Source organism: Cavia porcellus, unplaced genomic scaffold (assembly GCF_034190915.1).
Source record: "Cavia porcellus strain 051 isolate PalLab524CR breed Dunkin Hartley unplaced genomic scaffold, mCavPor4.1 scaffold_25, whole genome shotgun sequence".
NCBI classification, from domain to species: domain Eukaryota; kingdom Metazoa; phylum Chordata; class Mammalia; order Rodentia; family Caviidae; genus Cavia; species Cavia porcellus.
This window is the reverse complement of record NW_026947508.1, coordinates 20,433,352-20,447,179: the sequence shown is the minus strand read 5'-3', so window position 1 is coordinate 20,447,179 and position 13,828 is coordinate 20,433,352. Positions and strand designations below refer to the sequence as shown.

General features: G+C 46.9%; 1 protein-coding gene across 1 annotated transcript; it reads left to right on the top strand.

Moving 5' to 3' along the window:
• The first annotated feature begins 4,409 nt into the window (after positions 1–4,409).
• Nr0b2 (nuclear receptor subfamily 0 group B member 2) lies at positions 4,410–6,762 on the top strand. The gene is made up of 2 exons (XM_003471291.4): positions 4,410–4,996; positions 6,290–6,762. The coding sequence occupies exons 1-2, from the start codon at positions 4,462–4,464 to the stop codon at positions 6,529–6,531; spliced, it is 777 nt and encodes a 258-aa protein (XP_003471339.1). The 5' UTR covers positions 4,410–4,461; the 3' UTR covers positions 6,532–6,762.
• Positions 6,763–13,828: the final 7,066 nt, after the last annotated feature.

Below are 13,828 nucleotides of genomic sequence, written 5' to 3'. Positions count from 1 at the left end.
ACTCCCTGTCCCAAAACACACACACACACACACACACACACACACACACACACACACACACAAATAAAATAAAGATCTCTGAATTCTGCCCTGTGACGCTCCAGTCAGATTTCAGGTTCCCAAAGTCAGAACTGTATTTCCTCACTTCAGATTGAAGTCAGGACCTGGGTCAAGGGCAGTTGATGGCCCATCAATCTCTGACCCACGCTTCCACTTCTAAAAGCAAATGACCTCTGTGAGGATCATGGCTTTAGAGACCCAGAAAAGCCTTTCCTTATGCTCAGTGCCTACAAGACAGACACCCCAGTCTTCAGACCCCACACAAAGCTCAGAGAACAACAGTTCCTCATAGGGTTAAAAAGAAAGAAAGGTAGAAAGAAAGAAAGAAAGAAAGAAAGAAAGAAAGAAAGAAAGAAAAGAAAAGAAAAGAAAAGAAAAGAAAAACCAAAACATGGCCAGGCCTGTAGGTGCATGTCTGTAATCCTCACATTCAGTAGGCTGACCCAGGAAGATCACTATGAGTTTGAGGCCAGCCTGGGCTATGTAGTGAATTCAAGGCCAATCTGAACTACATAGTAAGACCTTGTCTCAAAAAAGCTCTAAAAAATGAAAAACCCAAGACACGAACCCAGGGACCTAACTGACAGCCCAGCAGAGGGCCTCTCCCTCTTCAACTTCCTCTTCCAAAAATGGAAGTCACAGCAACCATTATGACAAATGTTATCCTTTACAGAGCACTTGCTGTGAATCCTCACAGACACTAAGGAAAGGCCCTGTCAGAGCTGATTTCCCACAAAGCGAAGAGGCTGTGGTTGGAGTGTAGCTCAGTGGTAGGGCCCTTGTCTGGGATGGAGGTGGAGGCCCTGGCTTTCATGCCCAACACTGCAAATTTAGGACCCTGTACTTCCACACGGGCCAATCTTAGGCACTAAGAAAAGGCCCAGTAATGAATGTCTTTGTAGGTCAAACATACTATTTGTTTTTCTTTTTAACTTGAAAATGTAAAATTTTTGCACTAACATTAGTTAAGATGACTGTTTCTTCACACTCTATTCCACTTTCCTAGGCTCAGGTGATGTCAAAGAGACCACAAGGATTTGAGGCTCCAACTAAAGGGAAGTTGAGCTGGAGACACATTTAGTTTGGAGTTGGCAGGATATGGTTAGATGGCTGGTGTCCTTAAGAGCTCTCCCGGGAGAGACAGAAATAAGCTAGAAATAATCCTATCATTCATGATGTGCCATGACAGCATGAGTTGGAGATCTCATCCCAACATAACTGATTCCCAGCACACCAGAAATTCTTTCAGTTGTCACATGTGTAAGTTGTCCCTTTGTAGTGACACTAAAGCAGGAAGTTCGCTCTCGTAGGAAAGATAAAGAATCTATATAATATTAGTCTTAGATGTTCTTTACATAGTTATCTTTTTCTTTAGTACCAGGTGTAAACCCAGGGCCTTTGTGCTAAGCTACCTTCCCATTCCATTTTTTACTTTTTATTTAGAGATGGAACTTGCTAAGTTGCCCTGCTTTGTTTGAATGTGTGATTTCTCTTTAGCCTTCCAGAGTACTGGGACTTTAGGCCTGTGCCACATCTTTTTATTTTGGGGGATCTGGGGATAAAACCCAGGGCCTCCCATAGACCGAGCAAGTGCTCAACCCTGAGCTACACCCTCAGCTGAGGGTAGTTTTCTTTCTTTTGAAAGGAGTTACACCAAATAATTTTATTAAAATTTCTGTCACAAAAACCAGGCATGGAGGCACATACCTATAATCACAGCATTCAGAGGCTGAGGCAGGAGGATTGCTATAAGTTTGAGGACAGACTGGGCTACATAGTGAATTTAAGGCCAGCCTGGAATACACAGTAAGACCCTGCCTCAAAGAAGCAAAACTAAAGTGAAACAAAACCAGAAAACATAAACTGCCTACCACAATTTATAAACAGTTCTACAAATAGCAAATATTTCTACATGTGACATGTTTTAGGTATCCCAACTATCAAGAATAATTTCTGTTTTCATATGTGATGCTGAGGATTGACCCCAAGATCTCACACATCCTAGGAAAGTGCTTTACAGCTGACTATCCCCCTGGCCCAGAATCAGTTGTTTGGAGTACTGGTTTAGTAGGAGGTGGAAAAGTTGGTCTCTTGTTAGAGGAAAGACAAAGGAATGTTTACAGAATGGTGGAGGTTTGTCAAAAAGATATAGACTCCAAGCCAGGCAGCTGAGGCAAGAGGATCATGAGTTCAAGGCCAGCCTGAGTAATTTAGGGAGACCTTGTTTCAAAATAAATTAAAAAGGGCTCAGTAATAGAAAACCCCTGAATTTGATCTGCAGCACAGAAGGCAGAGAAAAAGAGTCAGACAGAGAGACAGAGAGAGGTTAAAGGAACTCCCATTGGCCAACTTTGATATGATCTGACCATCAATGCAAATACTAACACTTTATAAGTTACTGAACACCATAGGAGACCACAAATTCATACTCATATAAATAAAAACTAATACATAAGCCGGGCGTGGTGGCTCACGCCTGTAATCCCAGCACTGGGGAGACTGAGGTGGGAGGATCCTTGTGAGTTCAAGACCAGCCTGGGCTGCAAAGTGAGCTCAAGGCCAGCCTGAACTGCATAGTGAGACCCTGTCTCAAAAAGACAAAAAAAAAAAAAAAACATAGAAACATTCCCAATGTGAGAAAGAGTATCTACATAGTTTTAAAATATTTTTTTGCAAAACTCTGATAAATTACAAAAGGAAAAAAGAGTAACTCAGTGAGGAAACCTGGCAGGTATCACTTTAATCAAATGACCAGAGTGAACATGGAACAAATGGCAGTGTTTGCTACCTGATGTATCAAGAAGAATTGAGAGCCAGGTGTGGTGGCAGCTGCCTCTCTGGGAGATAGAGACAGGAAGATCACAAGTTTGAGCCTATCCTGGGCAATTTAGCAATTCACTGAGACCATCCCTCAAAATAAAAAATAAAAAGGGGTGGAGATGAGTTTGGTGTAGGGTCCAGCGTTCAATCTCTAATACTGGGAGGGAAAATCTACAAAAGATGCATGCTTACTGGATAGCAGGAAGCTAAACTCCCATTCTGTATGCCAGGCCGCTGTCACCAGACATACAGGACCTCACTCTGTCCTCATGGTAGCCCTGTAGGGAGCCTTATTGTCCCTGAGGCTCTGAGACTCAGAGACAACTGAGGATTATCCCAAAATCACTCAACTGGGACGTGATGGAATTAGGAGCAGATGCCAGGGCTGGCAGCATCAGAGCCTATCTCAATCCCTGTCCAGGGCACCAGGGCACCTGAAGACCTGCCAGCCTGGACTGGCCAAGGTCCAGGGACATGGCCCGACTGAGAACCGCCCACCCACCCCTCCCCTGACACCCGTGAAACCTAGGCTGGGCACTGTGCACCTAGACCATAGGTGTGCAGGTTTGTGACATCTGCAGACCAGGAAGCGGTAAGGGCCAGCCATGGCAGCAGTCACTCACTCTGGGAAACTCAGTGTTTGTCTGCACAATTAACCCAGCTGACATAGAGAAACAAACAAGGACTTTGAGGGCAGATAGATGGAGCTCTGTCCCTTCCTGTCAGGATGACCTGGGGCAAAGCACTTTTAACCTTTTTTTCACAGGGGAAAAATCTATATTGCAGGGAAGCTCTCAGTACTAGAGTGGAACCTGACTGACACGTACTAGGTATTCAATAAGCGGCAGCTATGTTTCATGATCATCGTAACACAGCCTCAGGAGCTGCAGGAACCCAGGCTGGGGTCGGGGCTCTGAAAGACCTTATTTCTAGAGGGCCCCCAAGAGCAGAGACAGAGGAAGGGGCCTCTCAACTGCCCCTTGGCCAAAGTCCTCCCAGCCCCCCATGTGCTGGCTCCCTTCCCCGCAGCCTGTTCCTTACCGACAACAGGAGCAGGGCCCCAAGGTTAGGCAAACAATTAGCGATAAGGCACTTCCAGGCTGGGCCTTGTGTTCAAGGCTTGTCCAGCTCTGCGGCTGGCCTCCTGGCTTAGCAAGAATCCCAGGCCATTGCACACATTCAGAGTGGGCACCAATAGAACACCCACCCGTGACAGCCACCTGCTGATTGTGCACCTGAGGCCTTGGTGCCCTGGTACAGCCTGGGTTAATGACCCTGTTTATCCGTTTGAGTCATCTGATAAGGGGCAGCCCTGCAGCAGGAAGGCAGCCCTGGGGCCACTTCATTGACTGAGGCCATATCAGTGCCACGTGGAGCTTCCAATGTCCCCTCCCCCGCCACTTCCTCACCGGTCCTGCCAAGGTCAGCGTGTGTGCATTTTTTTTTTTTTTCAATGAACATGACTTGTAGAGTCAAGGTTGTTGGGCCATTCCCCTTCCCGCCCATCGAGGATATAAATAGCACCTCACTGCAGCTCAGAGAGCCAGAGGGCTGGGAAGAGCGAAGAGAAGATCTCCAGCCATGAGCTCCAGCCAACCAGGGGCCTGCCCATGCCAGGGTCCTGTGGGCCGCCCAGCAATTCTGCAAGCTCTCCTGAGCCCCAGCCTCAGGGCAAGGCCTCCTGTACCCCCATCCCGCTGCCTGTGTAGGCAGCACCGGCCCGTCCACCTGTGTGCTCCTCATCGCACCTGCCGGGAGGCCTTGGATGTCCTGGCCAAGATGGTGGCCTTCCTCAGGAACCTGCCATCTTTCTGCCAGCTGCCCCCACAAGACCAGCGGTGCCTGCTTCAGAGATGCTGGGGTCCTCTCTTTCTGCTTGGGTTGGCCCAAGATACTGTGACCTTTGAAGTAGCCGAGGCCCCAGTGCCCAGCATACTCAAGAAGATCCTGCTGGAGGAGCCCAGCAGCAGTGCTGGCAGTGCCCAGCTGCCCGACAGGCCCCAGCCCTCACTGGCTGCTGTGCAGTGGCTTCAGTGCTGCCTGGAGTCCTTCTGGAGTCTTGAGCTGGGCCCTAAAGAGTATGCCTACCTGAAAGGAACCATCCTCTTTAACCCAGGTGAGCTCCCAGACATGGGCATGACGGGAAGGCACAGGGGGACCACCAGACTGTCTATGGGCTGCGCATCTGTCCTCGCATCTGGTCCTCATTACCATCAAATAGCTGTCTCACGGAGAATGCCCTGAGAGGCTAAATAACTAGCTGAAGGTCTCACAGCCAAGTAGAGACAGAGAAAGGATGGGAACTTAGCTGTGTTTACTCCGGAGACTGCCCTTTGCCACTGGGCCTGAGAAATTTGCTCTGAGCCTTAGGGAATATGGGAGGGGGAAGAGGGCAGGAGCAGCTGTGTCCATCTTGTCTTCAAGGGCAGACTGTGGGGTGATATTCTGAAGGTTAAACTCCTCTGTGGGTTCTGAAAGACCACATGCAGGAGAGGAATGAAAAGGATTCTGGGGACAGGGAGGGACCACCTGTGAAACCCAGCCAGGAGAGCAATGGGTGGAGAATGCAGTCATCACAAGGGGATCCTGGCAGCAGTGGAAAGCATAGTAATCTGCTGTAACAGCAGCAAAGAGCGATGTTACACTCACCATATGTTAGAGCCCATTCTAAGGGGGGTGATTATTTTGTTTTGTTTTGTTGGTGTTTCAAGACACAGTCTCACTATGTAATTCAAGTTGGTCTTAAGCTCACTATGTAGCCCAGGTTGCCCTCAAACTCACAATGATCCTCCTGCCTCAGCCTCCCAGGTACTAGGAATACAGGAATGCACCACTGCATTTGCCTTCTAAGGGTTTTACATATAGTGGCTCATTAAGCCTCACTGGGCGTGGTGGCATATTCTTGTAATCCCAGCACTAGAGAGGATTGCCTTGAGTTCCAGGCCAGCCTGAGCTACATGGTGAGTTCAAAACTAACCTGAACTACAGTGAGACCCTGTCTCAAAACAAACAAAAAGTCTCATAATAAGACAGATATTATTATTATCCTCAGTTTACAGATAAAGAAACTGAGGCACAAAGGTTAAGTAACTTGTCCACAGTTATTCAGTCAGTAAGTGTCAACACTGGGATTTGAACCCAGGCAGCCTGATTCCCAACCTTTCCTATATATTGCTGTATAAAGAGGAGGGGTGACTAAAATGATAAATAATGCAGGCCTCAAAGGCCAAGCAAAGGTAGCAGGGAGCTTGGAGGGTGCAGTCTAAGAGCAGGGCACTTGCCTGGCATGTGAAAAGTTCTGAGTTCCATCCCGAAAGGCATCTACTGGTGGCCTCAGTGTCGGGGCAACTTCATTCTTTGGCGGCTGGGTAGGGGTGCTCACCAGGCTTCTTCTCCTGTCTGCATGCAGATGTGCCTGGCCTCCACGCCTCCGCCCACATTGGGCGCCTGCAGCAGGAGGCTCACTGGGCACTGTGTGAAGTCCTGGAGCCCTGGTACCCAGCAGGCCAAGGCCGGTTGGCCCGTGTCCTCCTAACAGCCTCCACCCTCAAGAGCATCCCCCCCAGCCTTCTTGGGGACCTCTTCTTCCGCCCCATCATTGGAGATGTTGACATCGCTGGACTCCTAGAGGACATGCTTTTGCTGAGGTGACCTGAGAGGAGAGGCGCCCCAGGAGCAGCCCGTCACTTGATCTCCTCCCCAGTTTGGCCCTCCTGGGTGTGGCATAGTGCTCCAGCCAGCTAGCAGGGCTTTGATGGTTCCCAGAGCCTCCTGGAATGGGGATGGAAGTTTAGGCTGCCCATGGTGCCAGAATTCTTGCTAACTTTGTACAGAACTGAATTAAGTTATTGTTTTTGTAATAAAAGATGTGACACTCTCAGAGCCTGATGCTGTAGTTTGTGCACATGGAAGGGGCCAGCCCAGCTCCAGGACCCAAGGGGAAGGAGCCACGAGGAGTACAGGAGCCAGCTCGGGCAGCTGCAGGATTGATTCATCACAGTGAGATGTTGAGTTCATTTCTGGGGGTAAAATTGACCTTACACCTGGTCTGACTCCAAGATATGGTATCAGTTCAAAATGTCATTACCTCCTTGCCTTTATCCTTGAAGGGAAGAGCTTTCTCTCCTTGTCCCCAAATCTTCCAAACTGGGTTCCCGCTGTCCACAGGGTCTCTCTCACCACTCAGGAACCTGCCTATTTCCAAGTTGAAACAGACAGAGTCACTGTGATTTCTGCAGTTTGGGAAGATTAGCTTCCCTTCATTTGTGCAGCTGACAGAAAGAATGGTCCATTGTTCTCCAGATGCAAGGATAGCCAGGGCCCGGGGCTGGTCTGGAAGCATCTAGGAAACTGAGGCAGACGGAGGTTGAGATGGTTCACAGCACCTGGTGACTCCTGTGGCCGAAGTCTGAAACACTTCCACGACAGTTTGTTCATAGCCACTGCCCTGAGCCCCCAAGTCCCCTCCCACCACTGTCTTTCTGCCCAGGCCCTGTCCTGGAACCTCCTCCTGGACATTCCCATCACCCAGCCACCAGGAGGCTGCCCTTGGCCTCTGGCAACAGCTGCGCTCCATTCAGAGAATGGCTTGGTCTGCTCTGATTGGTCCGTGTGTGCACATCCGTGCTTGCTAAATATTCTGACCCAGTTGCAGGATTACTGACCCCAGGATGGGCAGGAGGACATGATACAACACACATGCCTATAGGGCTCATGGGCTCTTCCTTTCTCCAGCAGTCAGGGCTGCACTGACTGGGCCCCACCCCTTGCCACCAGTTTGGATTCTTCTTCTAACAGGGGGCCAGGTTAATTATTGTTCAGTGAGAGGTCATTTTTTTCAAAGGGCAACAGTCTAGGAGCCATCATGCAGGCCCTTCTCTAAGGCCTCCAGTACATGCTAAACTGGCCATGTACCCAAGATAGCATGCAGTGCCAGGAGAAAAGACACGCCTGTCACCCAGTTTCCCACTCAGAAGCCCAAGAGAGCAGAAACAGATGTGCAACTTCTCTCTTCCTCTCCCTCCCTCTCCCTCTCTTTCCCTCTTCCTCTTCCTTTCCCTTTCCCTCTTCCCCCTCCCATTTCCTGTCTCTCTCTGTGTCTCTTGTGGGTGTGTGCGCGCACATACACTCATGTAACAGACCCTCCACCTCCATGTGGCACAGAAAAGTATAACCTGGATACACTCACTCAGCACTATGCAGCAGATCCAAACACACTCAGACTTATAGAACAGACCCAAGCCACACATTACAGCTCTGCCCCTAACGGTGGGGCATACAACACAGAGACACCCTCACACCAGGGCATGCACCTCCTCCTCCCTGTGTTACAGGTAAAGAGAAAAGTGGTCCTCTAAGTAGGCAGGCAGTGTCTACACATCTTCAGGGTCTATCCAGGGCTTGGAAATGCAGGACAAACTGTTTTGCCTCGCATCTACCTCGATTAGCCAATCGCCCCTCTCTCCAGGGTGACCCTGACATCCAACTGCCTCTCATTGGATCCCTCCAGCCAGGGCTCAATCAAAACCCTAAAGAGAAGCATTCTTTTTTTTTTTTTTTTTTTTTGTCTTTTTCTTTTTTATCCATACCGGGGATGGAACTCACAACCACACACTTGCAAGATAGGTGCTTATGCCACTGAGCTAAATCCCCAGCCAATAGAAGCATTCTTTAGAGCCCATAACAAACCCTGCACTCCCCCCCTCCAACTAGATGCCCCAATCCTGACCTCAGACAGGCCTCTTTCTAGTGTGCACCAGCCACCCTAACCCTGCCGAGAAGAGGTCTCAGAGGTCAGTTTTTTGTGTGTGATTTGGGATCTTTTATGTCTTTGCTTCTTCTTCAGTGATGGCCTCAGTTAGCTGAATCTTCAGGCTGTCTTCCTGCTTCTTACCTTCTCCAACGTCAGCAAAGCAGTAAGAGTACATACTCAGTCGGACACAGTGGTGCATACATACAATCGCAGCACTCAGGAGACTAAGGCAGAAACCTCACTGTGAGTTCAGGCCAGCCTGAACTGCACAGTGAAACCCTGTCTCAGAAAGACAAAAACCAAAACAAACAGAAAACAAAAACCAAACAAAGAAGAGCATGTCTTTCATGCCCCTCATCCCTGCTTTTCCCTTCAACTTTTTAACTTTTCCATCATCCAGATAGCTTGCTTTATTATTTCTATCTTGTTCTTTTCAAATTTCTTCCCTTTTTTGGGGGGTATGAACTTAAAGTCTTTGCATTAAGCTATGTTCCTACCCCTTTTTAATTTTTCTTTTTATTTTTTTGACACAGGGTCTCACTAGCTTGCTAAGATTGGGCTTTACCTTGCAATCCTCTTTCCGCAGTCTTCCAGTGTGATGGAATTTGTGATTATAGGTATACATCACCACATCTAGCTTTTTTTTAAAGACCAAGCTTGCCTTGAACTCACTGTGTAGCTCATAGTGTGCTCAAAATTGAGGTCTTCCTGTCTCAGCCTCCTGCATGCCAGGTTACACGTGTGCACCAGTGAGCACAGCCTCTGGTATTTAGTTATTTCTTGTGCTCTACCTCTAGGCCTGGTGCTAGGAACATAAATAACCATGACAAAACTAAAAAGACAATTATGATACAATGCAATAAGGATAATAACCCTTTTTCAGGGAACTTCAGGCTTTGCTAAGGGAAGGGACTGTGTCTCGGTCACTGGCATCCTGGGGTAGCACCTATGTTTCACTTCCAGGAAGGGAAAAGGAGGAAATAGGCCCAGATGAGGTCTGTGACTTGCTTGAGGTCTGGGCTGGTCACTGTCCATGCTGGCATTGAGTTCAGATCCTGTGACCTGTGTGATTTTCGGAGGCCAGGTGCTTTCCACCAGCACGGGCTGAGTGAGTCATGCTCAGGGTCAGCCTGTTTGGAGCCGGCTCAGCCACTGTTTCCTGACCATTTACTTCTCAACCAGGATCTCCGTCCTCCAGCCCAGCTCAGTGGAGAGCAAGAGAGTAGATGTGGCTGTGGCTCAGGCCAAGGTGCCCTTTTATTGCCATCATTACCTCTATCTTCAGTAGCCACATCACTGGCTGCTGATGAGGTCAGGCAGCTGTGGTGAGCCGACCCCTGCACTTTCCTGCTATGCCTTTAGGGCATTTGCATATCCTAAACCTATGACAATGACAAAAATGAACACTTATTATTTATCCATATTCTTTCTTTTTTTTTGTTTATCCATTTTCTTATTCCATCACTCAGCAACTCTTTTTGTTTGTTTGTTTGTTTTTTTTTGTCTTTTTCATTTTTATCAGTACCAGGGATCGAACTCACGACCGCCTGCTTGCAAGGCAGGTGCTTATGCCGCTGAGCTAAATCCCCAGCCCCTACTCAGCAACTCTTGACATTCACTTTTACCAAACCCTTTGCTAGATGCCCAGGATTGAAGAGAAAAAAAGAAAAAAAGGAACAGCTACTGCCCTCGTGCAACACCCTATCCAGGACGGAAGACATAGCTGACTGCGCAATGAGAAGTAGAAATGTGACTAAATCTATCACAGATGCAAAAAGGCTTTGCCCAAGTATTGGCTGCTTTAAGAATGAATAGGGGTTTGCAAAGACAGCGTTCCAGACAGAGGGACTGACAAATGCAAAAGTAAGGGCATGTCAGAGAGCACGGGGTGCACAATGCACATGGTCTAGCCCATCTGGGGCTCAGGGCAGCAAGCCATGGGCCTGAAGAGGCGGACAGGAACTGCACGACAGAACGAGACAGCACAGAAAGAAAACTCCAGTGACACTGGTGAAAAGGGTGAGATTAAAGTTAAGGTGCCAGGCAAATCAAGCTTAACAAAAGAAATATTGCTGCCCAGAGGAAAGCCCAGGCTATAGCATGTTTGAGTCAGGGATACAGCCAGGTGCAGTGGTGCACGCCTGTAATCCCAGCTACTCAGAAAGCTGAGGCAGCAGGATGAAAAGCTGGAGGACAATCTAGAGGGCATAGTAGAGCTTGTCTGGAAGTTCAGTGGGGGAAGATTGGGATCTGGATGGGAGTGTAGCTCAACAGTAGAACACTTGCCTAGCTGAGCCCCAGTGAGCAAAGCAAGAACAAAGAGCAGTGTTAGGGATGATCAACTGAAGAACAGATAACAATGAGATCCTTCTTCACACCATGATAAGATAAATAAGAGCAAAAATGAAGTAGTGTGTGTCTGTGTCTGTGTGTGTTACTGGTGGTCAAACCCAGGGGCATTCTACCACTGAGCTACATACCCAGCTCTTCATCCTCCTCCTCCTCCTCCTCCTCCTCCTCCTCTTTCTTCTCCTCCTTTTCTTTCTGAACTCAATGTCATATTTATTTTAACACTGTAGTAAAAAATGCTACTAAACAGAAAATGTAATAAAGTCAATAACTATCAAGTAAGTTGCTTTTTTGTAGCAAAGAAACAATCTATTTCTGGTAAATGGTTCTGTAGTTGTAGACCATGAGGATCCTTGAAATTAACCTCCCTCCTCCCCAAGAAAATAACCCCAAATTATCAAGGTGAAAGGCACATACCACTGCCCCAGCAGTTCAAGTTGTCTTTAGCATGTGAAGTTTTAATTGTGCTTGTGAGCTTGTTATCAATACAATGTGACTTTAGAAAGTATCATCCATGCATATGTATAATTTCTTTTCAAATCGGTTAATCCTCTTGCTTTTTTTCCTCTGGTTTTAATTTCCTGAAGATATTTTAATAGTGCTTTTTTTCCGTACTGGGGATTGAACTCACTACCTCACACTTGCCAGGCAGGTGCTTATGCTATGGTGCTTATGCTACTGAGCTAAATCCCAGCCCTAGGCTTTGTTTTATAAAAGATCTAGTTTATTAGAGTCTCAGAAACATGCATTTCACAGTTCGTGCGTTACTGAATCTAGAAACAAAGTCTGAGTTATCTTTATGTCATCACATAAAACAGACCTTGAAAAATAGCACTGGGACCGTGCTCTAATGCTATCTTTTCTTGGAATGCAAAAGTCCAGGGTTATTATCTTTTCTCACTGGTTATTTAAGGGTTACTTTGCTTCCAGAAGAGATACTTGGTAAACTGTTATGCATATGGCATCTGATAAAGTGCCCAACATATCAAATACCTGATCCTTGGTCCTCACCTTGCCTTTGGGATCTACCAGGAGAAGATGTACCCACCCTATAATCCACTCAGTACCCACTGGCCAGGGGATGTTGCATTCTCTCGAACCAAAAAGTCCCCATCCTTCAGCAGAAGGCTCTCCACCACCGCCTTCCTGCTCAGCTTGCCATGGTAGAGAGCTTCACTCCACAGCCGTTGCCTAATGTGTAGCAAAGTATGTAGGTTTAGGGCTGGGGATTTAGCTCAATAGCATAAATGCCTTCCTGACAAGTGCAAGGTCATAAATTCCATCCCTGGTACCAAAAAGCATACAAATAAAAACAAAAACAGTGACAAAAAAGAGGAATGCGATCTGGTGGGCTCATGCCCAGCTCTTCTTAAAAAATTTTTATTTTTTTAAAGAGTAAGAGCTATTGAGAGAGATAGTTCCTGAGAGGCAGGAGGGGACCAAAAGTTGGTTACCATAAAATGTTTTTGATTTTGAGACAGAATCTCACTAAATTGTCCTGCAAAGACCAAATTTGCAATTTACCTGCTTTAGCCTCCCTCAAGCGTGAACCACCATGCAGCTAAATATGAAGTCTTGGTTACCTTTAGGTTTAAATTATTGATAAGAAACAGGATTTGTGTATCCATCCAGGGAAGTGGCCCCTCTGACCTTGGAGGTAGACCCAGCCACAATCAGGGACCCGTTTCTACATCCATGCAGGGAATATTCATTCTATCAATGATTCACCAAGGCTGCTATGTATTGGGCACCATGATAGGGCCTAGAAATTTAGTTCCACAAATGGAACATGTGAATAAGTGTAAGCATATGACTTGGTTACCTAACAGTTTTTCTAGAGCACAAAATCTTTATTTTGGCTTTTGTTGTTGTTTGTTTTGGGGTTTTGTTTTCATTTTTGTTTTGAGACATAACCTCTCTCTATGTATTTTGGGCTGGCCTTGAGCTCACTATGTAGTCCTGGGTGACTTTGAACTCACAGCAATGCTCCTGCTTCAGCCTACCAAGCGCTGGAATTATTAATGGTATGCACCACCACACCCAGCTAAAGTTGTCGTTTTGAGACAAGGTCTCACTCTATAATTCAGGCTAGCTTTGAACTCACTATGTATCCCAGGCTGGTGATCTTCCTGCCTCAGACTCCCCAGTAATGGGATTACAGTTATGTGCTACCACACTTGGCTATTTTGGCTTTCTTCACTTGCTGCAGAGTACTTATATTTCAATTTCCAGATTTTTTTTTTTTTGGTACCATAGATCAAACTCATGACTTCGTGCTTACCAGGCAAGCACTTGAGCTGCGGAGCTAAATCCCCGCCTCTCAATTTCCTGATTTTTAAAAGATTGGTGTCGGGGCTGGGGATTTAGTTCAGTGACATAAGCACCTGCCTTGTTAGCAGGCAGTCGTGAATTTGATCCCTGGTACAGATAAAAACTTAAAAAAAAAAAAGATTAGTTTCAACTAAACCCTTTTTATATAAGACACAGAAAAGTAACAAGTTGCAACATCACAAAATGAATACATCTCCCTAACCATTACCCAGTTCAAGAAACAGAGCATTGGAGTTCTGAGGTAGTATAGTAGAAGCCACCACCAGCCTAGTGTATTAGTAACCTAGCTAACAGTTCCTGTTACAAGATCCTGTTACTTTTTTTTTTTTTTTTTGGTACCTGGGATTGAACTCATGACCTCACCCTGGCCAGGCAGGTGCTTATGCTGCTGAGCTAAATCCCTGGCCCCAAGAACCTTTTACTTTTATCTCCTAGAAACTGGCTAGTCACTGGACGCATAGCTGGTCCGTATGATGCATATTGTAAGAACCAATCAAAGACTGCCAAATACTCTGC

What these genes read in the sequence shown, in the direction of transcription:
- Nr0b2 (XM_003471291.4), top strand. Translation starts at nt 4,462, where the DNA reads ATGAGCTCCAGCCAACCAGGGGCCTGCCCATGCCAGGGTCCTGTGGGC. An exon ending in AACCATCCTCTTTAACCCAG is followed by an intron (nt 4,997 to 6,289) that starts GTGAGCTCCCAG and finishes GTCTGCATGCAG; the next exon opens with ATGTGCCTGGCCTCCACGCC.